Raw genomic sequence first — 26911 nt, 5'->3', positions numbered from 1 at the left:
ACAGCTAGCCTGGCTTTGTAACAAGCTGTTTCTTGGCTGGAAGCAGTGACCTCAGTTTTACACTTGTACAGATAAAACAAACATATAATGTGTTCATTGGTGAGCTCTATAGGTGCTGGTAGGCCTGTTTGTTAGCTTCAGACAGAGCTAGGATACCTGTTTCCTCCTTTCGTCCTGGCACCAGATGAAAACTGACAGAATATCCAGCAGTTTTTATAATAACCTTGCTGGTGTTTACACTAATGTAATTATACCACAAATGAGAACTTGTTGTGTCGATCTCATCATGAATATCAAGCCACTAGAATATATTCATGTAAATGTATTTTTCCCCTTTGGAGCTCATGCAGAGACTGGCAGACAGTGACAGCTATTACACATAATAAACAATCAAGGTTGTCGGCACAATCCAGACATATTGATTTCCGCGGTTTATTGGAGAGAGAGACTGAGTCAATTCTAAATATTTAATTTTGTCAGCTGAAGAAGAATCATAGGATGAAATAATGATTGTGTTTCTCTTGGTAGTGAATATTAATGAACAACACCCTGCCAATATTTTAAAAAAGCCCACTAGGTGAAGTTGGTGAACTGCTCCTGGCCTGCTCTGCTAACTGACATGATCTGGTTGTGGGGTCAGACATCTCATCATGCGTTCAATTAAGCTCAGTCTTTGTCTCGCTTGATGTCCTGATTGAGAGAGACTGGGAGCTAATGCAATATCGCTGAAAGTATCCAACCTCAGTATCAATTAAACAACCAGACCAATCTGAGATATGGGAATGTCAGAGAAGGTCATGGTGTATTTGATTAAAATGGGTTGTGTGCGCGTGTGTGTGTGTGTGTGTGTGTGTGTGTGTGTGTGCGTGTGTGTGTGTGTGGTTCAGTGGTGAATCAGGTGCAGGGAAGACGGAGAGCACTAAACTGTTGCTGCAGTTCCTGTCAGTGATGAGCCAGAAATCAGCCGGGACTGCTCCATCAGAGAAAACCACACGTGTGGAGCAGGCCATCGTACAGAGCAGGTACAAACTGATGAAGTGAAGAAGACACACTTTCCCTTTTTTTGCTCTGATTTTACTGTAGGGGTGTTTTGGGACAAGACCAGATCAAATCTTGACTCTTATCTAACTGTATCTATCTTTGAGAGCAAGTCTAAGTAAAGTCATGTGTTTTTAAAAGAAAGTCTGTAGGGTCACTGAATGCTGACTAGGGCTGCAACTCAAAATGTTTATTTTTAAATAGATCTACTGATTATTTTCAACTAATTGATTTATCATTTGGTCCATAAAATAGTACAAAAAATGAAGTGGTCATATTTCTTGTTGTGTTTGATCAACAGTCCAAAACCCGAAGTTATTCTGTTCACAGATATAAAATTGAGAAAAGCACCAAAACACCACAATAGAAAGGCTGAGACCTGAGCATGTTTGGTATTTCTGCTTTAAAAAACTAAACAATGGATTATCAAAACTATCCATCAAACAACTAATTGACTAATTGACTCTTTGTTGCAGCTCTAATACTGACAACTAAAATGACATGGAATTTGTGCATTTAATATTAATGTTCTCATGTCCATTCAATGTGTAGCTGTAATTGTTAAACATTCAAGGTGGGCACCTCTGCACACTATTCTATTTAAAGGTTTTAAAGGATTTTATTAAGTAGAGTCTTTAGGGCGTCAAAGCAGTCAACCCTTAGCCTGAAGTTTGCTCTGATTACTGCCAAGTGCCCCTGAGCCCAGATACTGTGTGAGAGCTAAGTAAGCAGTATTTATACCTGACACTAAGGGATGTGTGTAATTGTTGCTTTTGGATAAAACAGTTATTGAGGCAACATCCTCTGCAGCACATGGTCTGTGTACTTTATTCTAAACATCATGCTCAGATAAAAGCAGATGTGACAAAACAGACTAACCTCAGCTTTTTGTTTTCCTTGCAGTCCGATCATGGAAGCGTTTGGTAACGCAAAGACTGTTTACAACAACAACTCCAGTCGCTTTGGAAAGTTCATCCAGCTTCACTTCTCTGAGGGCGGCAACATCCAGGGAGGCTGCATCATCGACTGTATCCTTATTTTTTACACAAAATAAATAGATTTATATCAGATGTATTAGTATTTTTCTAAATGTATGTGCTGCATAATATGCACGATAAAAAGGGGTGTTAAAGGAGAATATATGTGAAGACCAGTGACGAGGTTCGATTGTGTTTCCTTGACTGTCTACCTTTCAGATTTACTGGAAAAGGTAACTATGTCCGGGGCTGCAGCCTGCTCATGTCAAGATTAAACTTATTACTACTGACTTGTCTGTCTTGTGTAGTGAATCATAATGAAGTGTTAATTGAGGCTTTGCTGCATTGATTTCACTGTAGAACCGCGTAGTTCGACAAAACCCTGGAGAACGAAACTACCACATCTTCTACGCTCTGCTGGCGGGAGCTAACAAAGAGCATAAAAGTAAGAAAGGCTCAGTGAACATCTTCAAATATCAACATTGTCCTTTAAAACCTGCTCATTTTTTTCCGACTGAAACCTATGTATCTTTGGGTTAATGTGGTTACATGAGCTTTATATGATTTACAAATCAAAATGGCATATTGGAGATAAAATTTAACTGCAGGGAATACACTTGAACTCTGGTCAACACGGATAATGTTCTAATCAACCAAAGTATGTTCGTATAACTTAACTATGTCTAAACATCAAGCCTGGTTAATTATCTAAATGTTCATCTCTACCACTCTCACACTGACATCATAAATCTCCTCTGTCAGGCCTTTACTTCCTCGAGGACCCCGCTGAATCTTTCCACTACCTCAGCCAATCAGGATGTCTGAAGGACAAGAGCCTGAATGACAAAGAACTGTTTAACAGCGTTATGGTCAGTTTATCTACATCACTCTGTTTTTAACTGTGTCCAATATTCTAGTTTAAAAAAAACAAACATTTGTCTGGAGGCAAAATGATATTAAGCAGAAATTAATCCATATTACTTTAAGTTATACTGATCGTTCTGCTACATTTTTCTGTGTAATATTTGGCATTGCACCTGGAGGTTTACTGTAAATTATGGCAGGTTTGTAAAGCTGAAATTTCAATCAGCATTTATCAAACATCTATGACTGTAGTGATGTAGAATATATTGTGTTAATCCTCCCCATCACTGCGACATTAAAGTAAAGACTTAACTTTGCCAGCAAAGAAGTGAAAATAAGTGTTTATAATACATGCAGCTCATCTTCTGGCAGGGCCTAATCTCTTTTCTTGTTGGTTTTTGTGCGCAGGAGGCGCTGAAGGTGTTAGAGTTCACAGAGGAGGAGATCAGAGACATGTTTAAGCTGCTGTCAGGCGTCTTACAGCTGGGAAACATCGAGTTCATGACTGCAGGAGGAGCCCAGATCACCACGAAACAGGGTCAGTGAAAACCTCATGTAAAGTGAGCAGGAAAATTAAAACTGACATAGATACATTGCAGAAGTGTAACACATCTTTGTGCATGTTTCCAGTGGTCACTGATGCCAGTGAACTGCTGGGCCTGGATGCCTTTCAGCTGTCTGAAGTCCTGACTCAGCGATCCATAATACTCAGAGGAGAGGAAATCTGCTCCCCGCTCACTATAGAGCAGGTATATGTACACATATATACGCACACATATGTACACACATTTATCCTCCCTGTATAGATCGATCCCTGCCTCTTCCCGACACTCACACACCCATCCTGACCATCCCTCGGGTCTCTTTCTCATCGTTGCAGGCTGTGGATTCCCGGGACTCTGTTGCCATGGCGTTATATTCCCAGTGTTTCTCCTGGATCATCCTCAAGATCAATCAGAAAGTCAAAGGGAAGGAAAACTTTAAATCCATCGGCATCCTCGACATCTTCGGCTTTGAAAACTTTGAGGTCAGAACTCTAAGCCTTCATATGAGACTCAGGCACGTCTTTTATATGATTTACATGCGGACCAGATACAGATCTGTATATAAGATGTGTTCCATCTTTCGATCCAGGTGAATCGGTTTGAACAGTTTAACATCAACTACGCCAACGAGAAACTTCAGGAGTACTTTAATAAGCACATCTTCTCCCTGGAGCAGCTGGAGTACAACAGGTGAAATTCCACATACAGTATATCTATACAAGAATGCACAAGCAAAGACGACACGGTTAGTTGGATTACTGCATTTAATAAAACCATTATGTAATTTTATTAATTACTTATAAGTATCAAATAACACTGAGGGGACCAAGTAAAATCATTAGATTTAAGCAATATTCTCTGTCACATGAATAAAATGTGGATCTTGTCTGTTCATAAGAAATAGTCAATTAAGGTAATTTAGTCAGTTAGTTAATCTGTATTTATTCAGGATGGCTGAAGATCTATTTTTACAAGAGACACTTGAGAACAAATTCAGTTTAAATTCTGCTCAAATCTTAGCCAGTCTGGTGAGTTTGAGAATATAATTGTAGATTTTGTGTCTGCCAGTACCAAATTCGCACAGGAGTTTGGGTGGAGGACAACTCCATCCGTACAGTCTCTCTAAGAGATAATCAGGTTACGTTTATGTTCGAAGATCTTTTTCAGCCGTTCTGGCAGCGTCAGCCTGGTGTGCGCAGCATGGCTGTAGACTTTTTGTTTTGTTTAACCAGTGTTGTGTTGAGTATGCACAGATTGTACATGTGATATGCAGTTAACAGAAATCCTGGACCCCGGTTTTCCATGCATGATTGTTTCCGCTCCACAGGGAGGGTGTTCAGTGGGATGCCATAGACTGGATGGACAATGCAGAGTGTCTTGACCTTATAGAGAAGGTAATAAAAATGCTATTACACAGTTTGTGACATAAAAAACAGTGTTTAGAGTTGAAATAATGAGAGTTTCTTAGTATCTTCTGGGCATCTGGCCAGGGAAGTTGAAATGTTGGCCCACTTTAACATAATGTTGTTTCCGTGCCAAGCGTCAGTCTTTTCTGGATCAGAGCTGGGTTGAAGTGGGTTAAAATAACAGCTGCTTCCCTGTCAGTTAAGAGCTGTGTTGGACGCCTGCCTCCGTTGGTTTCTGGAAAATGATCTAATAGTATTAGACTGATGTTTTAGAAAGTGGTGCTGATTTGATAAAGAGGATGCAATAACATCATGCTTTTTTTTTCTCCCTCCCTTAGAAACTGGGCTTGTTGGCACTGGTGAATGAAGAGAGTCGATTCCCCAAAGGAACAGACTTCACTCTGCTGGAGAAGTTGCACAGCAGACACTCTGTGCGTTATTTACACATTTGTTCAGGCACTTCTTGCATAATTCAAGAAAATGTTGAGCTGCTGTGCGGCTTCTAAACGTCACATTATATTTGAGTTTTGAGTTCTCTTTTCTTGTTCGCTGCAGACAAACCCTTATTATGTGAAGCCCAGACTTGCTGATCATCAGTTTGGTATCAAACATTATGCCGGGGAGGTGAGTTATACATAACTTAGGGTATATGTTACTGTGTGACGTCTGGGATATTTATAATGAACTTGTGTTTCCGTCAGGTCTTGTATGACGTTAGAGGAATCCTGGAGAAGAACAGAGACACCTTCAGAGACGACATCCTAAACATGCTCAAGGACAGCAGGTGAGACATTCAGATGCACTAAATGAATAGTGAATTGGGACTGTGATAAGTCAGAGAGTTGAGTAGATATGAATCCTTTGATGCAATGTCATTCTACATGTTTCAATTAGTAGATTCAAACTGTCATTATGAAAACTATAATAATACAAACCACATACAAAATGTCAACTTTGCAAGACACAAACAGGTTTGAGGACCATTTGTTCTCTCAAAAAAAAAAACTAATCTTATCAAGAAATATCACATTTCCACCTGCCAGCAACATAATTGAGTTGTGTATTTATATATTTATTGTGATTTATAAAAACAAACAGTTATTACTTCAGGGATAAAAATCAAGCTGTAGTTGATATCTGTTCTGATTTTTGAACACTGCTTGTCATTTCCACTGACAGAACTCATATGTAGATGTATAATGTGTTATATTTCTGTGTCTCCACAGACTGGACTTCATCTATGACTTGTTTGAGAAGGTTGGCAGCAGGAACAACGAGGAGAAGATGGGAACAGCCAGGCGCAAACCTACTGTGAGCTCCCAGTTCAGGGTGAGTGATCAATGCAATTCATGGACATCGATGCTAAAAGACATGTAGAGGGAGTTGTAAATACGTAGCTAACAATTTGTCTCTTTCTGTGACTCCTCAGGACTCCCTTCATGCTCTCATGGCCACTCTGAGTGTATCCAACCCTTTCTTCATCCGCTGCATTAAACCCAACATGCAAAAGGTCAGTCTGTTTCTGTCTCACAGGATGATGGCATATCATCTCATAAGGTCTCTGTTTAATGTTGAAGCTTTTTTCTTTTTCTTTGATTTTACTTGTAGAATCCAAATGTGTTTGACCCAGAGGTCGTCCTGAACCAGCTGAGGTATTCTGGGATGCTGGAGACTGTGAAGATCCGTCGTGCTGGGTTCCCCGTCCGCAGGACTTTCAAAGACTTTTTCTCTCGGTATAATATCTGAAGTCTGAATTTATCTTTGTCTTTTTTTGTTATTTGTGATTTCTGCTTGTGTCTTTGAATTTATGTCTTTTTGACGAAATGCCTTTTGTTTTATTTCTCGGTTTAAGTTGCTGCAATTTGTCTTTTCTTGCGTCTCACCCTCTGTCTCATGTCTTTTCTGGCTGCCAGGTATAAGATCATTCTGAAAGAAAAAGTAGCAGCAGCTGGAGATGATAAAAAGAGGAATACAGACCTTCTCATGAAATATGACAAGACCAAGAAGGAGTGGCAGTTAGGCAAGACCAAGGTAACATTTAGGAGCTGTTGGACAGCACCAGTAACAACTGATGATTAACATTATCCAAAGTAATTCACTCCTCCATCTCCTGATAACTCTTTACCTTTGCTCTGTAGGTGTTTTTGAAAGAGTCTCTGGAGCAGCGTTTAGAGAAAGACAGGGATGAAGTCCGTCGCCAGGCTGCTATGATAATCCGAGCTCACCTTCTCACCTTCTCTGCCAAGTAAGAACTGAAGTGAAACTGCAATTTTCGGCATTTGGGAACACATTTGTGGCTTAATGACACTGTTCTTATTCAATGTATCTTACGTGTATTTTTCGTTTTGTCTACAGGAAGCACTTCAAGTGTGTACGCGCCAGTGTCGTCACCCTCCAGAAACACTTCCGCAAGCACATCCAGCGCAGGCGATTCGTGAAGCGACGCAAGGCAGCTCTGGTGCTCCAGAAACACAGGCGAGGCCAGGTGGCGCGTGCTCGTGTTCGAAAGCTCCGAGAGGAGAAGAAGAAGAGGGAGGATGAGCAGAAGAAGAAAGAGGAGGAAGAGAAGAAAACGCCTGGTGAAGGGGAGCAGGGGGAAGCGGATGAAGGAGCAGAGATGAAGACAAAATCGTCAGAGGCTAGTGTTTTTATTTTCATAGTCTCACCAGGGATTTTGTGTCTCATTCTGCCTTCTTTGATTTTCAGATTAACGCAAATGTCATCTCCCCTCCAGGATGAGGCCCGGCAGATGGAGGAGATCCTGCAGTTGGAGCGAGAGATCGAGCGCTTGCAGAAGAAGAGAGAGGACGAGGTATCGCAGCTGTGTGAGTCCTCCAAACAGGAGCTGCAGCTGCGCCGGGACGCTGAGCTCAAACGGATGAAGAAGGAGGCTTCGCGCAAGGCCACAGAGCTCATCGACCTCCTGAACTTCGGAGGCGTGGATCCCTCCCTTGGAGCAGTAGGAGCGAAGCCTGCTGCCGAGGCGAAAGCTCCGAAAAGGAAGAGTGCCGCCAGAGGTGCATCCAAAGAGGAGGAGGTGGATGAAGGCTTCCATGCTGAGGAGGAGTGCATCCCTCTCCCTGACTTCCCTCCTCCTGCTGAGACAGATGCTCCTGTGGATCAGGAGATATTTGCTCAGCTCCCTCCTCCCCCACCTGCCTTTGCAGAGGGGACGGTGCCTCCTGCACCACCTCCTCCACCTCCTCTGTCCACAGACGGTGCACCTGCCGCTGGAATTCCTCCCCCTCCTCCTCTGCCTCCACCTGAAGATGGCTCTGCTGCCCCTCCACCTCAACCTCCACCTCCTCCTATACCACCTCCACCTCCCCCGGGAGAGGGGGAGAAGAAGGAGGGAGCCAAGGTGGAGCCGGAGAGGAAGGTAAGCATGGTGGAGAGCCTGGTGGACGGGGAAGAGCCAATTTACAGCATGCCGGCCGACACAGAGTCGGATTACGACCAGGAGGAGGAGGAAGGGTCCGTCAATGCGGGAGATGACAGCTCTGTATCCGGGAGCAACCGTGGCAGCGCCGCGGTGGCGGACGAGGAGCACCCGAGGAAGTCAACCTGCACCAACGCCAGCATCGAGTCCTACAGAGGCAGCTCCGACTCTGTGAGGACACACACTCACACGCATCCTCACACGCGTGCACGCAGATATGTATGAGCAGCTCTGCAGTTACAATCGATGTTCAGTATAAACTGAAAGTGTGACGCACTTTGCCATTTCTTATTGTTTACTATAGTAACTCATGAATGTTATTGTCCGCTGTTCCAGTATGCAGACAGTGATGATGAGCATGATGGGATGATGGACACTGATGAGGAAGTGACAAACGGCAGAGTGACTTTGCTTAATGGAAATGGGCCGCCATATTTCCATGGCTACCTCTACATGAAGGGTGAGTTTATATTATCTGTGTCTTATTCTGAAATTAAGCCTTTACCACCTTTTTCAATTTTGCCTAAAATTCTCTCCTCCGCTCCCCCAGCTGGACTGATGATCCCGTGGCGGAGGCGCTGGTGTGTGCTGAAAGATGAAACCTTCATGTGGTTCCGGTCCAAACAAGAGTCTCTGAAGTCCGGCTGGCTCTACAAGAAAGGAGGAGGCCTCTCTACTCTGTCACGGAGGTTGTTGTAGTTGTTACTGAGTGAAGCCTGCATGCTAATTAAATGAAACCACATCTCTGCTGGAAGTGCAGTCCAGTACAATGTCCAGTGAATGTTTCAGTTGAATGATGATGTAGTTATCCATGAGTCAATAAGACCTGACAAACCTCCAAAATTCAGTTTTCATGTTACATGCTGCATGAAATTAAGAGTTTAACTAGTGGTTGCATGTGAGCTTGATTTTTTTCAAAGACCTTTTCAATATATTGAATGGAATTGACAAGGTTAATATGTCTTGAGTTGTTTAAGATAGTCCAGTGTTCTGTTGAAGCATTTGGGGTATTTGTCTAACTTGAAGCTTTAAACCCTCTGCAGAACTGGCGAACTACAGTGTCCTACTCAAGCTGATGTACAGTGACTTTACTGATGCTTTACTTAGTGTCAGTTGATGATCCACTTCAAAAAAGTAGATCTTTCATTATTTAAAATGCATTTAGACAACAAGTTAGTGAGTTACTTTTTAGAAAGATCATTTATTATTGTTATGATTATGATTATTATTCAAAAACTACACATACATTAAAAAGTTTTTAAATTGCACAATATAGTTTTCATCAATAGGTACTTCCACCCTTGGATACATGTTTCATATGTCAGATTTTATTCTATATGAAGAAGCAAATTCACTTTGTATTGCAAATAGAAATGAAGCACAATATGTGCACCTATCATTTATAGTCAAGTCAGATAAACCTTTCTAATATCTAGAGTGTGTTATCTTGGCCGTTATTTTCATTGTGTCTCATTTTGCCCTAGAAACTGGAAGATGCGTTGGTTTGTGCTGAGGGACAGCAAGCTGATGTACTACGAGAACGACAGTGAGGAGAAGCTGAAGGGAACCATCGATATCAGAGCTGCCAAGTAAGATTCAGCATGACACGCGCACACACATTGTCATATTCACTACTACTTTTTCTTTTTCTAGATAACAGCTGCAATTATATCCTGTGCATGTGTGCGCGTGTGTGTTTGTGTGTTTGCATGTGTACAGGGAGATCATGGATAATCATGAGAAGGAGAACGCTCTGAACATCGTGACGGATGAGAGAACCTATCAGGTGTTTGCTGAGTCACCAGAGGATGCAAGGTGCTGTCCAGATGAAGTCTTTATGTAGAAAACAGCAACATGTTTCGTATTCACAGTTAATCTGAGTAGATTGATGATAATAGTGACAACACCTCTGTCTCTCTGTGCAGTGGCTGGTTTAATGTCCTCAGTAAGGTGCGTGTTTGCACTCCTGAGCAGCTGCTGGAGATGTCCCACGAACAGGCCAATCCAAAGAACGCTGTGGTCAGTCTTGAAAAAATATAATGCAATAACTTTTTATGTGTTTATCCCTCTGTCATTTCTCACTTATTCCACATAATATGTGTGTTCAATATCCTGTGAGGCGGCTTTTATTTTATGGCTTTTACTCAAGAGGGTACAATGAATTTGATCTAAAGCAACTATCATGAAAAAGCTATGAGTTAGGTCACTTTGTAATTGCGAGCATGACACTGTAGAAGTGATGATGCATTTCATTAATGTTTTAAATCATTCTCCACTCCTCCTTCAGGGAACCCTTGACGTCGGGCTGATCGACTCTGTTTGTGCGTCAGACAACCCTGATCGGTAAGTTGGTCTGATCGTCAAAAAGAAGCAAAATGCTGATGTACTAAGCAGGTCTGGGACCCATTTTGTTCTTTGCACAGCAAATTCCCTGAATTTGATCGCAGAATATTTTTGGTGTCAATGAAAATCTCAGAATATTTAAAATCTCAAAAATAGTTTCTTAAATGAAAAAGAGAGAGAGAATTTCTTTATAAAAAAAGAAATCTGCTGATTTGATGTTTTCCAATCATACATAGAAAATATTGTAGAAAAGGAGTGTAGTCTGAATAGACTAATTCAGTACAGCTTGTATTTCAAAATAAAACATTTTTCACTCTGGATTAACTTGGACTCTGCTGCTGAGTGACACAAGACTAGTAACAACTGAGTTACTCTTTTTGTGCCTCTCACAATAAATTTGAAAATACATGGCACAGGACAGTTCTGCTTTTTTTGTGTTAACTGGAAAACTCAGTATGCCATCTTATTTCTGTCACTTGACCTCTGCAGGCCCAACTCTTTTGTCATCATTACTGCCAACCGTGTGATCCACTGCAACAGTGACACACCAGAGGAGATGCATCACTGGATCAGTCTGCTGCAGAAACCCAAAGGAGACGCCAGGATCGACGGGCAGGAGTTCCTTGTCAGAGGTGAGAAGAGATTTTATTTTTTAGATATGTACAAGCTTTTACATGCACTTTCCTGTAGTAAGATTTCATTAATTTTTTGTGAACTGTGGGACTATAATAAGACACGTAAAATGTACCATTTACAGATAGTGCTAATTGGTATACAAAATTGTTCGTCAAATTAGGGGAAGACCTAAGAAGACCTGCATATATAGTTAGTTTGAAACATATATATATTTTAAATAGCAGTGACAAAGTGGAGAAAATCTGTTGAAATATGTATAAATAAATAAAATGTGGAAGTATTTAAAAAAGCGTGTTTGAAAGGTTTTAGTAAAATGCTTCATACATTTAGACACTGAAGGTGAGAAATTTGTCACCATATGATTACTCAGAGAAATAAAACTGAATTACTGGTTAACCCTGCTGTGAAAATCATTTACATTCTTCCTTGTCTCTCTGACTCTTTTCCTCTTCTCTCCTTCTCTGCTCTCATCATCTTTCAGGTTGGCTCCAAAAGGAAATGAAGACGAACGCTAAGAGCACATCCCTGAAGCTGAAGAAGCGCTGGTTTGTTTTGACCCACAACTCCCTGGATTACTACAAGAGCTCAGAGCGAAACTCCTCCAAGATGGGAACTCTGGTCCTTAACTCCCTCTGCTCTGTCATTCAGCCAGATGAACGAGTGCACAGGGAGACAGGTGAGGATGGAGAGAAATGGCAAAAGAGACAGAAAGTAGTAACTTTAATCAGGGATTACACATAGAAGGTGAGGGACTACATGTGCAATTATGTACATGAAAATTGCACCAGTTTCATTCTGCTAAATTACAGAGAATATATCTCTGATATAAAACCTTCCCTTAGGGGATTTTTTTTTTTCTTCATTTTATAGTAATACATGCTAAATGTTTTTACAGGTTACTGGAACATCATCGTGTACGGGAGGAAGCATTCCTACCGCCTCTACACCAAGATGCTGAATGAGGCCATGAGGTGGACAGCTGCTATACAGGGAGTCATAGACAGCAAGACCCCCATAGAAACTCCGACTCTGCAGCTGATCAGAGACATCAAGGTAAAACAGACAAACGCACACAGACACAGGAAGAGAAGATTTATAATTCATCAACAGAAAATGTGTTCTAAAGTTGATTGTAATCTCCTCCCATTCCCACAGGAGAACAGTGTGAACCCAGATATAGTGGAGCAGATGTACAGGAGAAACCCCATCCTCAGATACACTCAGCACCCTCTGCACTCCCCTCTACTGCCGCTCCCTTATGGAGAGGTCACCACCCGTAAGTAAAACTCCTACTCTGCAACACACACTCTCCTCTTCCTCCTCCTCCTCCTTTTCATCCTGCTTCTTGTCTTCTTTTTCCTCTTCTTTCACAAACTGTGCACATATAGATACATGAATATTAAAACGTGATATGACTGGTCGTGTTTGCAGATTTCTGCACTGAAACAGATCATATGGCTGAATATCAATTCTAAGTTCTTTTGTTATGTTACCGCCCACATTCGCATCCACGATCACGTTTCCCCTTTTCTACCAAAAAGTTTGTTCTCTGTTCACCTTTTCTTCCCTTTGTCTTTCTCCATGCAGTGCAAAGGCAGCAGGGTTACGCCAGCCTGCAGGATGAGGCGGTGCGAGTGTTCAACTCGCTGCAGGAGATGGAGACTCTGGCAGACACCGTGCCCATCATTCAGGGCATCCTGCAGACCTGCCAGGACCTGCGCCCTCTCAGGGATGAGGTACTTGAAAACTGAAGTTACTTTCTTGTCTGGTCTCAGCAGAAAATGTGGTTTGTTTATAAGATGTTAGACACAGAGTTAGAATTGAATAAAGAAACACAGTGGTGTGTAGTGTGAGCTTTATGAAAATATATTAGAAGTTGCGTCTTAGTTCTTTTTCCAACATAGCATATAAGAAAAGCAATGTGTATACAGTGATTTGACATTTTTTCTTTTTCAGATTTCTAAAATCTCCTTCATATTTCTGTTTTTCAGGTATATTGTCAGGTGATCAAGCAGACCAATCATGTACCTCAGCCTAACAGCCCAGCCAATCGGGCACACTGGCACCTGCTCACCTGCATGAGCTGCACCTTCCTGCCCAGTCGAGCCATCCTCCGATACCTCCGCTTCCACCTCAAGAGGTCAGTGTGTGTTTGCGGTTTGGATAGTGCCTCTTTGATCGTCATTCATGGGATAAAGCTGTATTAAAATGTTTATGTATGTGATTTGATTCAGGGTACGTGAGCGCTATCCCGGCACAGAGATCGAGCGCTACGCTGCTTTCATCGGGGAATCCCTGAAGAAGACCAAGACTCGTGAGTTTGTTCCCTCTCAGGAGGAGATCGCCGCCCTGCTGGTGAGACAGGAGATGAGCACCACCGTTTACTGCCATGGCGGAGGCTCCTGCAAGATCTCCATCAATTCGCACACCACAGCTGGAGAGGTGCACCTCAGAAAACACACACATACACTGACAAATCATACAAACACTTTTCTGGGCCCACCCGAGAGATGATATAAAGGCAGTGTTTCTACATTTTCTTCTGTGTTTATGGGACATTCAGTCCCCCATATGTAGTGAATAATATCCACTTTAAACATCTGTCTTACATTAATTTATTCTGAAGGGGAAACACCGTCACAAGTATTGCGTATTTTTTGATTTGTTTTTTCCTTTTTCGTCCCCTCTTATTGTGACAAATTATAGGAGGAAGTACAGGAAGGAGAAAAAGCAAAAAAGTGCATAAAACTGAAAAAAACATTTGCAAAAGATTATTTTTAAAGGAAAATATAAATGTAAGCTCCACTTATTACATTTCAGAGTGAAAACGAATGTGTGTTTTAATGTTGCTGCTGCAGGTTGTGGAGAAGCTGATCAGAGGCCTGGCCATGGAGGAAAGCAAGAACCTGTTTTCTTTGTTTGAACACAACGCCTGCACAGACCGAGCTTTGGAGAGCAGAGTGATTGTGGCAGATGTTCTGGCCAAGTTTGAAAGGTATCTAATTTTTCATACCCTGCGTTAATCTATAAGAATTCTATTGGCATAGATTTCAATTGTTTGGTTGGGTTAAATATCATGTAATGTAAATACTGATTTAGAGATAATTGTAATTGGCCAGTTTTGCTGTTAATTGTTACTTTGGTTTATGTTTCTGTGCTTGGGGATTCTACCTGAGTTTGCTGCGTATGTTTTCCAGATTGGCAGGTAGTGAAGAAGAGGAGGAGGAAGGAGAGTGGAAACTCTACTTCAAACTCTACTGCTTCTTGGATGTGGAGAGCATGCCCAAAGAGGGAGTGGAGTTTGCTTTCATGTTTGAACAGGTGAGATTTACTCCACAACTGGAGCCAATATTCACAAGAGGTAATAATTACTGCTAACTGAGAATGAGATCCCTTATTTTTCTTATTTTTAGATCTTATTTGAAGACCATGGTGGGCAACAGTTTTCACCAATTACTCATAGCGATGTTTATATTATTATCAATAGTCAGGATGTAAGAAAAATAGCATTTTTATTGAAGCTAAAGTTTAGTAAGTTGTACAGAATATTGTATGTGATTATAATGTCCTTAAATCCATTTCTTGAAAATATAAAATGTGTTGCTCTCTCTTTCTCTCTCAGGCTCATGAGTCCCTGATAAGTGGTCACTTCCCAGGGTCAGAGGAGACTTTGCAGCATCTGGCCGCTTTACGCCTCCAGTATCTCCACGGCGACGGTGCAGGCCGGGCTGGATGGAGCCTGGGAAGCGTTTATCCAATCGGACGTCTCCGCAATCGCATCCTCCACTCCACCAAGCCGGGCGTGGGGGCTGCAGGTGGCGCTGGAGTAGGCGGCGGAGGAGGAGTGGGAGACGGGAAGGGCTTGGTTGGAGGACAAGGAGGTGTTCCTATCGGAACGGAGAAACGAAAGACCCCGAGCTTCCTGGATGGTACTCTGAGGAGGAGCTTCAAGACTGGTTCACTGAAGAAACAGAAGGTTTTTGCCCCTTTACTACAAGTCCTGCAGACTTTTTGGTGCATTACATGTAACTAGTATTTTAAGTGGTGTAACATATGACATGTTAAACTCTACCTATTTCATATAAAACTCTTTACTTACTTTTTTAATTCAATTTGCATTGCAGCAATATATCATTTTGAGAGCTCATTACTCTAAAAGAAAACCGAATATAAATCCTATAAATCTCTGACTGACTGAGAGTTTGACAGAATATTCTTCATCGACTGGCTGACCTGTGACGTTTCAGGTGGAGGAGGAGCAGATGTTGGAGATGTGGGTGAAAGAGGAGACCTCAGCCACACGGACCAGCGTGCTGGAGAAGTGGACCCGACTGCAGGGAATGCCCCAGCACCAAGCCATGCTTAAATATATGAGCATCATTAAGGAGTGGCCTGGATATGGATCTACTCTGTTTGACGTGGAGGTGAGAGAAGACTTAGAAGAGAAGAGTGATGGTGCAATAGAATTTAAAATGTTAAATCTGTTGTTAAAATCTGACAAGTAACCCTGACCTTTCCCTACCCTGTTCTCTCTGCAGTGTAAAGAAGGCGGTTTCCCTCACGACCTGTGGCTGAGTGTGAGTGCTGACAATGTGTCTGTGTATAAACGAGGTGAACCCAAACCTCTGGAGACCTTCCAGTACGAACACATCACCTTCTTCGGGGCTTCTCAGCCCTGCACCTACAAGATCATCGTGGATGAGAGGGAGATGTTCTTTGAGACGCCATTGGTGAGAGCTCATTATTTACCTTTTATTTCTTTTTTTCATTTCCTTTTTCATGATTTTTTTTCATTATTGAATGCTGCACCAATTATTTTCTCAATTATTCAATTAATGCTTGAGCTATAAAACACCGGCAACCAGTAAAAAAAAAAAGCAATTTTCTCAGTGGGATTCATCCTCTGAGGACCATGAATGTCAAACTTTTATATCAATCTGTCCAACAGTTGTTGAGATATTTCAGTCTATTTCAGTTCTGGACTGACAGAGTGCCGTTGCCATACAAAATGTCTCTTTAATATTTTGGCTCTTAACCACTCATTAACACCGATGTGCAAACTGAGGGATATTTTTTTACTTTTTAGGTTGGAGAGATCACCAAGATCATGAGGGCCTACATTAATATGATGGTGAAGAAACGCTGCAGCATCATGTCAGTGACCAGCGTCGCCAGTTCCTGGGTCAGGTGATCGGCACCAACCAATCAGAGCCCTCGGTTTGTCAAGTGGCAAACAGATGCCTCGGCCCCACGGCATTGGTTGGTTGGTTTTGTCGCACCAACCAGCTAATCCTCACGGCTGAATCAAGAGCGGTGGATGAGCGTGGAAAGCAAAATGGGGAAGAGTGGACATAGAAGCCAAAACGCACACTCTACTACTGGCCTGGGTTTCACTTGGGATAAGGGATCTATTTAAAAATGAGCATGACAAAGAAAACAACCTGTATTTTGGGACGGTCCTTTCAAATACATAACCCCCAGTTGTAGTCCTGCATGTAGATGTTCAAGCACAACTCCACAACTTCTCTCCGCTTTCCTTTCCAGACAAACAAATCTCAGTAATTTACAAGCACAACTCAGCCGCCCAGTCCGTCCCAGGTGGCTCCCTATTCCCCCCCAGTGCACTGCCAGACAGAAGAAAGCCACACTCTCTCAGTTAGATTTCTTTCTCACTCCTCCTCCGAGTTCAGAGTCTCTCTCTTTCTCTTCACGTGTCCTCACTCCTGTTGCATCTTTATTTGCTGTTGGTATTACGTTACGATGCTGAATTCTTGTTCTTGCTTGCTTTCCCTCTGTTGTTTCTCTCTCTGTCTTTTATCTGTAACATCAGCTAGATTTACATTCGTTTGTGACTGAGAAAAAGGACTCGATGATGATTCCTCTTCAGGGCTACTAAAAGCAAAATAAGCTCCATGCCCGACATAGTGTTCACTTGCTCACTCGTCAGTGCCACAGTGTGGCCACAAGAAGAAAATGCAGCCAAAGGAAGTGGCTTTAACTATTTCTGAACAATATCAAATAGATATTCTTGAGAAGAAGGAAGAGTAGAGGTTTTTGCTTTGGAGGCTCTCTGGTCATGTTTAGCTTGACATCAAGAGTCTGTGCATGGTTAACAGCCTCGTGTGGCTCTGTAAAGAGAACAATATCAACCAGAATAGTATGTGACAAAACGTTTCCCTATCTATGTCTACATGTAACACACACTGCATACATGTACTGTATATTCACATACATGTAAACATAAACTGAATGAACATGTATTGTTTTGTACTGTATATCACACAATATAAGAGTTATTATTGAATTTTCAGTGGCCACTGCACTGTACAGTATATAGATGCCATACTAAATGAAATGTGACACCTCTCGTGTAAAAATACATGCAAGTGAATGGTGTTGATAACGACCACTGTATGTGTGAATATGATGCCAATACTGTACATCCTTCACTGGCTGTGCCATTAATGTGACTCACAGAGAAGTACGAATTAGCAGAAACACAGACTATTATGAGACTGGCTGCTATGGTGGCCACGTTTTCACAGTGTTTTGATGAATTTATCATTGTTGTCATCTGTGGGACTGACACTAAAGAGCATCAACCGGAGCCATACAGTATTGTATATCTGTGTCTGCTCATGCTAATCTCACCTTTTCTTTTATTGAGGAGATCAGTGACTGAAACGATAACGCATCAAAGCTCCAGTTTGTCTGTGTTTCCAACCTGTTTATGATTATGTGACTTTTATTACTGATACTACTCATGTTACTGTATGCCCCCGCTATCTTAACCACCCTGAAGTGCTGTGTCGGGAATGCTGCTGTGTGTGCGTGCGTGTGTGTGTGTGCGTGTGTGCGTGTGTCTTAATGGTGTATTCCGATTGGTTGGAAAAGAAAAGGGAAATGAGAAAAGAAAAGTAATTTTACTGAGTGTATTCCTTGGAAATAAGACGTATTTACATGACTAACCTTTGCAAAGGATGGTGTTGTGATTGTGATTTAAAGGGAAAAGCATGGGATCTCAGGGGAGGGTTAGGGGTTATTTATTTCCTATTGTACTGTATGTATTGCAAGGTGTGTTTGGGAGGATAATGTATTAAAAATATAAGGGATTTTTTCAGTCTCAGTGAAAAAGGAGCAGATAAGACACTGTGAGGAAATGGGCTTGGAAATGGTTTAATTGTGCTCTGGGAATACCGACAGTTATCACTGCTTTATGTGTGTGTGTGTTCTTGGACTGAAAATGAAGTCACCGCTCTGTCAACATCACCTGACAATGCGGCACTACAGGTAGACGGCAGCATCCCTCATGTGTTACACCTCTAGAGGACAAAAACAGTGTTTCCTCACATCAGATACCCAGGGGGAATACTTAAATAACATGGAAAAATACAGTGTAATATCAAAACACAGTCCAATTAAATGTCTAATTTGGCCAAGATAACGTTTCTAAACTATAGTTTATATATCAACAAGAATTTCAGTCTTTGCCCTGAAGAAAGTTATAGTTTGCTGCCTTTCACACCAGATATTTAAGTTAAAGTAATTTTCCTTAAGGTGAAATTGTCTGTTGTCTATCTGTGCTGCATTCAGGGCCTAGCCAGGATTTTATAAAACCTGAGGTCATGAGTCTGAGACCCTCAGCCTCTAACCCGATTCTCAGGTTCCAGAAATTTTTTTTTTCTGTAATTTTTTTAAATTATAATTTGGATATTTCATATGTTGTTTATTGGTCAATTATACGATCTATACATTTTAATTCCAAATGTGGTCTACATCTAAAAACTGTTTTGAAGCATTTTCCACACTGCAAGAAATTAAAAATGAATTCTAAATATATTTTTGGGCATTGTTATGCCTTTATTAGACTGATGTGTAGAGTGAGACATGACAAGAAAAGAAACGGGGATGTCATGTAACAAAGGTCCCTGGCCAGACATGGCGGTTCATGGTCAGCACCTTAAACCCTAGGCCACCAGGACACCAAATGAATACAATAATGGTGGGGAAATACTAAATTATCTACTTATTTGACCAGAAAGTTAAGAAAAGAAAGTGTCCCTTCACTAACATAGAAAAAAATATTAAGTATGTGACCTCAGTGTTTTTAATTGTGGCTATGGTCCTGACTACATACACACAACCCACTGGGATCCTGCCTATAGAGTTAGAATAAGCAGAACTCACTCAGAGGTTCCAGTTTAAACTTTTGATTATTTTAGTTTCGGCTAAAACGAGTGCAAAACTATAGGTCAAGTTTATAAGCCATAATTAATGAGGAACCTGGAGCTGCCTGTTCTAATTATTCTACGTCTATGGTTCTGTCTGTCACTGATATTACACTGAGTAGGAGGAAGTTGCCCCATGATTGGTGGAATGTGATCAGTGTGTTTCCTAAAGACAACAATAAACTGAAGTTAGATTTTGAAGTATCTGATCACAAATCTGTCTTCAAGGGCAACTTCATCACAAAGGGTCCTGTTATCAGCCGCAGGCGGCCAGAGTGGGGCCCCTTCTTATGTTATGCTTATTATCATCATTATATAGTAAAACATTGTGCTTGTTAAAAAAAAAAAGAGAAAGAGAGAGATATGTGTGTTATTCTTTTTTATTTGTAACTGGCTTTACAAAATTATGCTTTAATAAATTATTGGAAATTGTCCTCTATTTGTTGTTTTGTGTGTGCATCTATTTTGAAAATTAAATTTACTCAAGCTCTGTAGCCTACTTAATCAACTCTCTTCTATCTCTCCACGAGAAAGCAAGCATACTCTTAATATTTTATATAAAAACATGATGAGTTTGTAAAATACACTAAATCTGCTTGTTTTTGGCTCGTTATAAAATAGCTGCTTGTTATTAGCAGTTCCACGAAGGAGACTGTTCACCTCTAAACTTCTCAAATGGTTTCATTTAAATATTTGCTTGAGGCCCCAACGATCAAACTTTAAATAAAAGTCTCCAAAAGTTAAACAATGTTATGCAACAGAACTATTCTTCTTTGCGATTCATATAATCACCTCATGCCCCCTCAGATTTATCTTGAGGTTTTTGTGTAAAATGAAATGAAGCACTTATTAAAGCTAGTGGAGTAAAAAGTACGATATTTCCCTCTGAGGTGTAATGGAGTAACATTAAGTAAAGTATTTGAGCATTTCCTTCAACACTGCAGAGACGCACACTGGCGCTTTCCCCTCCCTATTGCTTCTGATGCGTAACGAGTGCGTCAGGATTTTTGCGTCGTGTTCCTTCTCGGCAACTTCACTCCTGGACTTTCAGCCGACGACCGGTCGCAGCCAAAACATTTCCTCCTTTTAACACTCCCAGGTTTCTCAACGCTTCTCGGACTTACAACCTGGGAACCAAAAACATCTGGAATAATCAGCGTCTGAGTGGTCGGATGATGGATTTGCGGATTTTACTCCCAGCTCTCCTGCTTGTTTTGGGTTTGGCGACAGTTTTCGCCCAGTCTTCCGCACCTGACAAAGGTGGGAGTGGAAACCAGTAGCTCTGTGGTAATTGAAGAATTTATGGCAGCTGAAAGTATTGTCTAACATTGTTTTAGTCGCTTCTAGTTGCCTGGTTATTTTTCTTTTAAAAATCGGAGGTAAACAGGGGAGTAAAACCCTTCACTTGATTTTTGAGACCATTTTTAGCTCTGGATTACCATGACTTGTTCAACCTCTATTTATTACAGCATTCTTTTTACCTTATCTTGTGTCTAACAATTTCTGTTGACTAATGGGAACATGAGAGGACATAAAACAGCAACAAAATAACTTTATTTGAGGTGTTGAGTCTTGTTTGTATTTTCTGGCATCAGATCATATATCATAGAACAATGTAGCCAATCTTGACTAAAGGCTATGTTTCATCTCATAAAGCTAAACTTAAAAGCAAGATCAACAGTGATATTAGTGATATCTCTGCACCTCTGTTAGTTTCATATCTTTGTGTATTGTTGAAACCTCTCAGCAGGAACAACAGTCTCTTTTCAGTTCTTGTTCAACCCCCCTCAGGAACTTAAACCAGCAGAAGTAAACAAACCGACCACATAAGAATGAAACCTTGTTCGTTTACACCTCCATTTTAAGGATACATGATACACTGACAAACCCAGCTATTGTCCCATGTAGTCTGCTGATGATAATATGACTAGTCTGAAGCCTGTGTGTTTACTCTGCCCTGTCTCCATGGAAAATGTGCCAGGAGGATTAGCAATAGTTACAAAAACCACAGTGAGCACAAACCTTCAGGCCCCATTTAATCTGCTCCTTGAAGGGTTTTCTGCCAATCTCTCTTTTGTTAAAGTCACTTGTACTTTTCCTTGTGAGGCAAAATGTGTGTGCACCTCATGTTGACTATGTGTACACTTCTTTGTAGATTATCTCGGGTGTCTTAAGCAAACTAACTAACTTTTTTTTTTTAAATTCCACAGCGTGTGAGGCAAAGAACGGGACAAGCTGTGAGGAATGCCTGAAAAATGTGTCGGTAAGAAAGTCTCTTGTTCCTGCTGGGTTGACTTAATCGCGGGTTTACATGTTTGTGTGTGTGTGTGTGTGTGTGTGTGTGTGTGTGTGTGTGTGTGTAATGGAAAAAGAGGTGTCCCAGGTGGAGGAACTACAGCCAGTGGCTCCACCTCCACACCTGTTAGACTGGTTTGAGGAGAAACTGATCTCTCATCCATCCACACCCCACTCCGCCATTTTCTGCTTTTTTTTTTGTGCATGCATGCCCTACAGTGTATCCTGCGGATGCCCTGAATACCCGAAGATTCATTGTTTGTTTATATAATAAAGGAATCATTATGTGTGTACTTTTTTTTTTTTTTTTTTTACAGTGTTTGTGGTGTATTACAACCAAGACTTGTATGACATATCCAGTGAGGACCATCCTTCCACCCCATGCTCTCTGCCCACTGAATGATGCACGGTGGGGGCTCTGCTGGAGTAAGAGAGAACACACACACACACACACACACACACACACACACACAAAGTAGAGAAAAGTGTGCAGGAGATGTAGAACGTTAAAAGACCTCTCCTAAAAACTCAATAAATAGAATTATATTAAATAAAATTACTCTATCACATCCTTTCTGCAACTCCAATGAGCTCTTTAATACATTTTTCTATTGTTCATTTTAGGAAGGTTAGGCATTTGTGCTCAGTTACTGATAATTATAATCAATTAAACACAGTTTTGCTTTTACTGAACCAAATATTTGGTGAGTTACTCAGCAACATTCCTCTGATGTAGGATTGCCAGTGATGATTATTTTCATTATCAGTCAATTAATCAATCTATTAAAAGTCAGAAAACCGTGAAAAATGTTCATACCTGTTTTCTAAAGCTCAAGATGACGACTTCAGATGTCCTGTTTTGACCAGTTGTTCAAAATCTTAAGATAATCAATTTAAAAACAGAAAAAAGCGGTTTTTTTTTCATGTGATTTCAGTGTGAACTGATCACACATAAACCAGCACAGTTTTGTGGGTAATGAGAAGGTAAAAAACAGTGTGTGTTTGTTTGGGAATGACCTGGTCCTAACTGATTTCAGGTAGCTTATCTACAGACTGTATAATTTAGGTATAAGCATTTATTTTGCTTCAGATATGAACATATCACATTTTTATTAAAACTAATGAATTGTTCTTCTTCTTAAATGTATTTATTTATTCGCTGTATGTCTTTTGCCAAAACACACAGCTCCTTTAACTCTCAGTAGTCACTGATCATGCTCCACCAACAAGGAGCAATGAAATCAAATGACCTCTAAATCAGTCGCTGTTCAATGCAGAAATAAGACAAACATTTAAAGGAGCTATTTTTAAGTTGTGCTATTGCTACCTAGCCAACGTTAGCATTAATGTTGCTGATCAGTCTAGAGCAAATGTTGAGAGGTCAGCATCAAACTTCATTCTTTTACTCGCCAAGAGCTGCCTTCAGCAGTTTTGATTCTATTTCTATCACTTCTTCTCTTCTACTAAAGTTAGCATGCTAACCAGCTAGCTCTTCTCACTTCCTGATACCGAGTCACTGTAGCATCCAGTCTGCCCTGAAGAAGTAGTGCTCTTCAGATTCAGAGGGCATATTATAACCTCTTGTGTTGTAAACACAATAATGGCTGAAGTTCTTGGTAAGACTGATAAGTAAACAACTGTTCATGCTAATGTTGGCTATGTAGCAATAGCAAAACTTACAAATAGCTCCTTTTAAAAAATACCAATCCTTAGTGCATGCAAGCTAAATTGTTCTATTGTGAAGGACTGTGGAATCCTGCATAACTTTTTGTTTCTATCTCTGTTTGTAGTGAACTTCCAGATACTGATTATCACCTTGGCAGTGGTTGGCGGAGTTATCATCATCGCCTTCCTGGTCTGCTTGTTCTGCTGCTGCAAGTGTGAGAACTTTGGGTAAGTGTGCAGTGAGCTGTAGTTAACTTTGTTTGACTGAACAGGTACACTGTCATCGTCCACAACATGATCCTGAGTGAATAAACTGCTGTACTTTTGGGTCATTTCAACGATGCTACCAATACTTGTGTTCAAAGGGTTAAGACACATCCTGGATACGTGAAGAAATTTTAAGAAATGATTTTAAGAGGTTTAGGTTTAGATTAATTTAATCTTTAATTTCATTAAGTTGCTTTGTTTCTGCTGTTGTTTATGGCATCTGTATTTATAAGGTACTTACATAATGAACTTTACTTATAGGAAAAGGCTCACTCATTACTTAATATGTTTTGTTACTAAATGATTATTTACTGTAACCTCTCTGTCACAGAGTGTAATTTCTTGGCTTCTTTTCATTATACCTGAGACATGAACAAAATAATACCATACACATGTCCAGTAGCTATGGTATAACAATAACAAAAACAGTTCACTTATTATTATTATTAAATACCAACTTTTCTTGGAAGTGTATTTGAATGATGTACATCAGGCTTTCATTTCTGTTCCTACAAACATTACAGTGAGATATGTCAGAATGTACAGATTATCACGAGTCTGCAGTGGTTGCTCGTAGTGGTTTGTGAAGTTGTTTCCTGACAAGAAGAAACTACATTGAAAAAAGCCTGATCAACACAGATAGCCCACAACCACTTTGGTCGGTTGAATAGGGACCATGTTACCTACAGGGTGGTTTGTAGATTGAAAGGAGTTGGTTTCGTCATAGGATATTTTTATCTGTGGCTTATCAGTGACTCTTGTTTAACGTCTCTGAGCTGCCTGGAGAAAAACTTACATTTAGACTACATATTACAGGTATAGAGGGTTTAAGTATAAGAATGAAAATAGGTATAAAATGGTTAAGGCCAGGCTAAGAACCACGGGAAGACTACCTTTGTCAATCAACCATGTGGCTTTCTTCATATTAAATTCATTACAAGGTGATTATGATCAGTGTGTGTTGAGCCCAACACTGAACATTTCTGTTGGCTTTAGAGTGATTACCTCAAGGTGTCTGTACTTACGCGCGTGCGCACACACACACACATAGACACACACACACACACACGCGGCGTGCTTTCCCATGACCTAACTAAACATAATCTAACTTTGGTCTTGTGTTTGTGTGTCAGATCCACAAGGTTTGAGGCCAAGATGGAGAGACAGGCCAATAAGATGAAAACCAAGCAGGAAGAAAGGTGAGGAGCATTGTTCTGTGCATGCAACACTGACTGTTTAACACTGTTTCAAGACTTAATTCTCCAACAGTGTGGCCATGTGCTGTTGAGCAAAACTGACAGTGAAACAATGCAATTTGACCCTTTACCCTTGTCACGACCTTCTCCTAGCTAACCCATCTCAAAAACACTACAGGTGTGTCCACACCAGGGCTATACACATCACAGGGGCAGTTTCTACCCACAGAGCTTGAACCAAAAACTCAGACTTCCTCACCGAAATTGTTTTGCCCTGATGTGTATTTCCTGCTTTAATTATATTTCCACGTACACAAGCCCTCCAGTCTGTTTGCAGATTGTCCCCACAGCACTGTAGCCTGCTACATTTGTCAGCAGTAAACTGTAATTACCAACTTACTGACAATATCGCTGTGTGGAAATTAGTTTGCTCAAAAATGGGTTTATGCAGATCTTAGGGTGCATTTTACTACTCCCCTGTGTTACTGCTCTCAGGTAGCCTCTTAATAGCCTCAATATTTGTGTTTGTTTGATGGTTTACAGTCGACAGTACACCTGATGAACCAACTGTCCCTGCTGCATTGTTGGTCATGATCCATATCAGTTTCCTTCATTGCACAACACAAAAGCAACACCAATAAGGGAAAAATGCACACGTCATACTGTTATCAGCTCAGACTGGTTTGTGGCCACATGACTTTTGGGAGTGTTTGAGAGTGTGAAAAAAATATCATGAGTCAGTGTTTGGCTCATAAGAGAGTGTTTTGTCCTTACAGGAGGACAGAGATGAAACAGAGACACGACGAAATCAGGAAGAAATATGGTGAGATCCTGCTTTTGCTTTTGACACACTTTTTCGTAATTTCTCTCTCTTTTTCACACGTGTGTACTAACATAGTGGAAATGCATGTTTTACAGTTCCTTTAAAAAAAAAAAAAACGAATTGGGGACGTATGATAGGAGAATTAATTCAAAACTACAAAATGAGATTTAGATATTTAATCTTTTTTTTTCTTTTAATTATGACATTTCTTGTTAAGTTTAAGCTGTGAATGTAGAGCTTTATCATCTTATTCTCAGCAAAAAACAATTTCCCAAATGTGAAACAATTCCTTTAAATCAATGCAAAACTTCAATGATTGTTTTATGTTTCTCTAGGTCTAAGTGGGCAAAACCCTTACTCCAAGTTTGCATGAGAGTGCCAGTGAACTGACATTTTGCACCATGAACCTTGTATTTTTCCTGGACCTCTGATGGCTACGTAAACTATAAAGAAAAGTGACAGTAGTTTTGTACAGACAGCCTCTAGTGTCATTCAGCCAATGAACAGGAATGTTATGTTCACTGTAATGATCCAAGAGGCTGTAACCATAGGCTAGAATAGACCCATGTAGCAGCAGTGTTCTTCAAGACTACAGTGGTCTATCATGTGACTCCTGTAGCATCAGTCTTCTCATACTATTTATCAGGTTGAGTATAATTGTAGAGTATGGAAAGATTCCTCTTTGGTAGCTGAACAAATTTTTCCTTTTGAAAATCTGTTGCATCCGTAAACCTGCTCTGAGTTGCTGCTGAGATTAGAGATCTAGTTGATAGTGATAATCTATTTTTGTACTTGGTGTAATTTGTCTTGTTTCTTGTTTCAAAATGATTCATTCCTATTCTAAAATGCACATGTTGAAAAGGCAATTTTGTTGTGTTATTGCTGTATGTTCCACTCATAGATGGACTTGGTTTTTTTTTTTTGTAACATACTAGGTTCAGAAAATACGGTCATTCTATGGCATCAAAATGAAATCTTCGTCCTTGCATTCTGAATTAATAAAGAAATAATTAAGTTAAATTTAATGTGTTGATCCTTAAGTTGAATTGAATCAGTCTAAATTACCTGTATAATCTGTAAAGACACAAACGCCTAATAAAGACTTTAAACTCAATTAATTCTGCCAGTGGCAGTGGACTTTTGTTGTGTTTGTGTATTGCCTGCATCGTGCTTTCATTAAAATGAAAGC

General features: G+C 40.6%; 2 protein-coding genes across 2 annotated transcripts; both read left to right on the top strand.

Annotated features, from left to right (window-relative positions):
• The first annotated feature begins 899 nt into the window (after positions 1–899).
• On the top strand, positions 900–19915 carry LOC111649680 (unconventional myosin-X-like). The gene is made up of 38 exons (XM_087172047.1): positions 900–1022; positions 1942–2066; positions 2235–2248; positions 2376–2460; positions 2778–2884; positions 3288–3417; positions 3510–3628; positions 3760–3906; positions 4014–4114; positions 4752–4818; positions 5169–5261; positions 5386–5454; positions 5532–5614; positions 6057–6159; positions 6260–6340; positions 6439–6563; positions 6744–6861; positions 6969–7075; positions 7186–8440; positions 8606–8729; positions 8820–8958; positions 9754–9858; positions 9989–10084; positions 10195–10288; positions 10557–10612; positions 11102–11244; positions 11730–11924; positions 12144–12301; positions 12404–12524; positions 12836–12984; positions 13240–13388; positions 13483–13690; positions 14107–14243; positions 14446–14569; positions 14871–15224; positions 15496–15672; positions 15787–15978; positions 16335–19915. Exons 1-38 carry the CDS (start codon positions 949–951, stop codon positions 16437–16439), a joined length of 5829 nt encoding a protein of 1942 aa, XP_087028173.1. The 5' UTR covers positions 900–948; the 3' UTR covers positions 16440–19915.
• Positions 19916–20523: 608 nt separating this feature from the next.
• LOC111649679 (pituitary tumor-transforming gene 1 protein-interacting protein-like) lies at positions 20524–26742 on the top strand. Its single transcript, XM_023399397.2, has 7 exons — positions 20524–20736; positions 21687–21739; positions 22089–22197; positions 23562–23664; positions 24837–24902; positions 25676–25722; positions 26058–26742. Exons 1-7 carry the CDS (start codon positions 20649–20651, stop codon positions 26093–26095), a joined length of 504 nt encoding a protein of 167 aa, XP_023255165.1. The 5' UTR covers positions 20524–20648; the 3' UTR covers positions 26096–26742.
• Positions 26743–26911: the final 169 nt, after the last annotated feature.

This window comes from Seriola lalandi, unplaced genomic scaffold, assembly GCF_002814215.2.
Source record: "Seriola lalandi dorsalis isolate HSWRI2012SDOR001 ecotype SW California unplaced genomic scaffold, Sedor1 jcf7180002051685, whole genome shotgun sequence".
NCBI classification, from domain to species: Eukaryota; Metazoa; Chordata; class Actinopteri; order Carangiformes; family Carangidae; genus Seriola; species Seriola lalandi.
The sequence above is the reverse complement of the archived record's forward strand: the minus strand, read 5'-3'. Positions and strand labels throughout refer to the sequence as shown.

Bases quoted from the DNA above. Each gene is read 5' to 3' on its own strand.
- LOC111649680 (XM_087172047.1), top strand. From the start codon at position 949: ATGAGCCAGAAATCAGCCGGGACTGCTCCATCAGAGAAAACCACACGT. The intron at 10,613-11,101 runs GTAAGTTGGTCT...TGACCTCTGCAG, and splicing joins GCGTCAGACAACCCTGATCG to GCCCAACTCTTTTGTCATCA. The intron at 13,691-14,106 runs GTGCACCTCAGA...TTGCTGCTGCAG, and splicing joins CGCACACCACAGCTGGAGAG to GTTGTGGAGAAGCTGATCAG.
- LOC111649679 (XM_023399397.2), top strand. From the start codon at position 20,649: ATGATGGATTTGCGGATTTTACTCCCAGCTCTCCTGCTTGTTTTGGGT. The intron at 21,740-22,088 runs GTAAGAAAGTCT...TTTTTTTTACAG, and splicing joins AATGCCTGAAAAATGTGTCG to TGTTTGTGGTGTATTACAAC. The intron at 25,723-26,057 runs GTGAGATCCTGC...ATGTTTCTCTAG, and splicing joins CGAAATCAGGAAGAAATATG to GTCTAAGTGGGCAAAACCCT.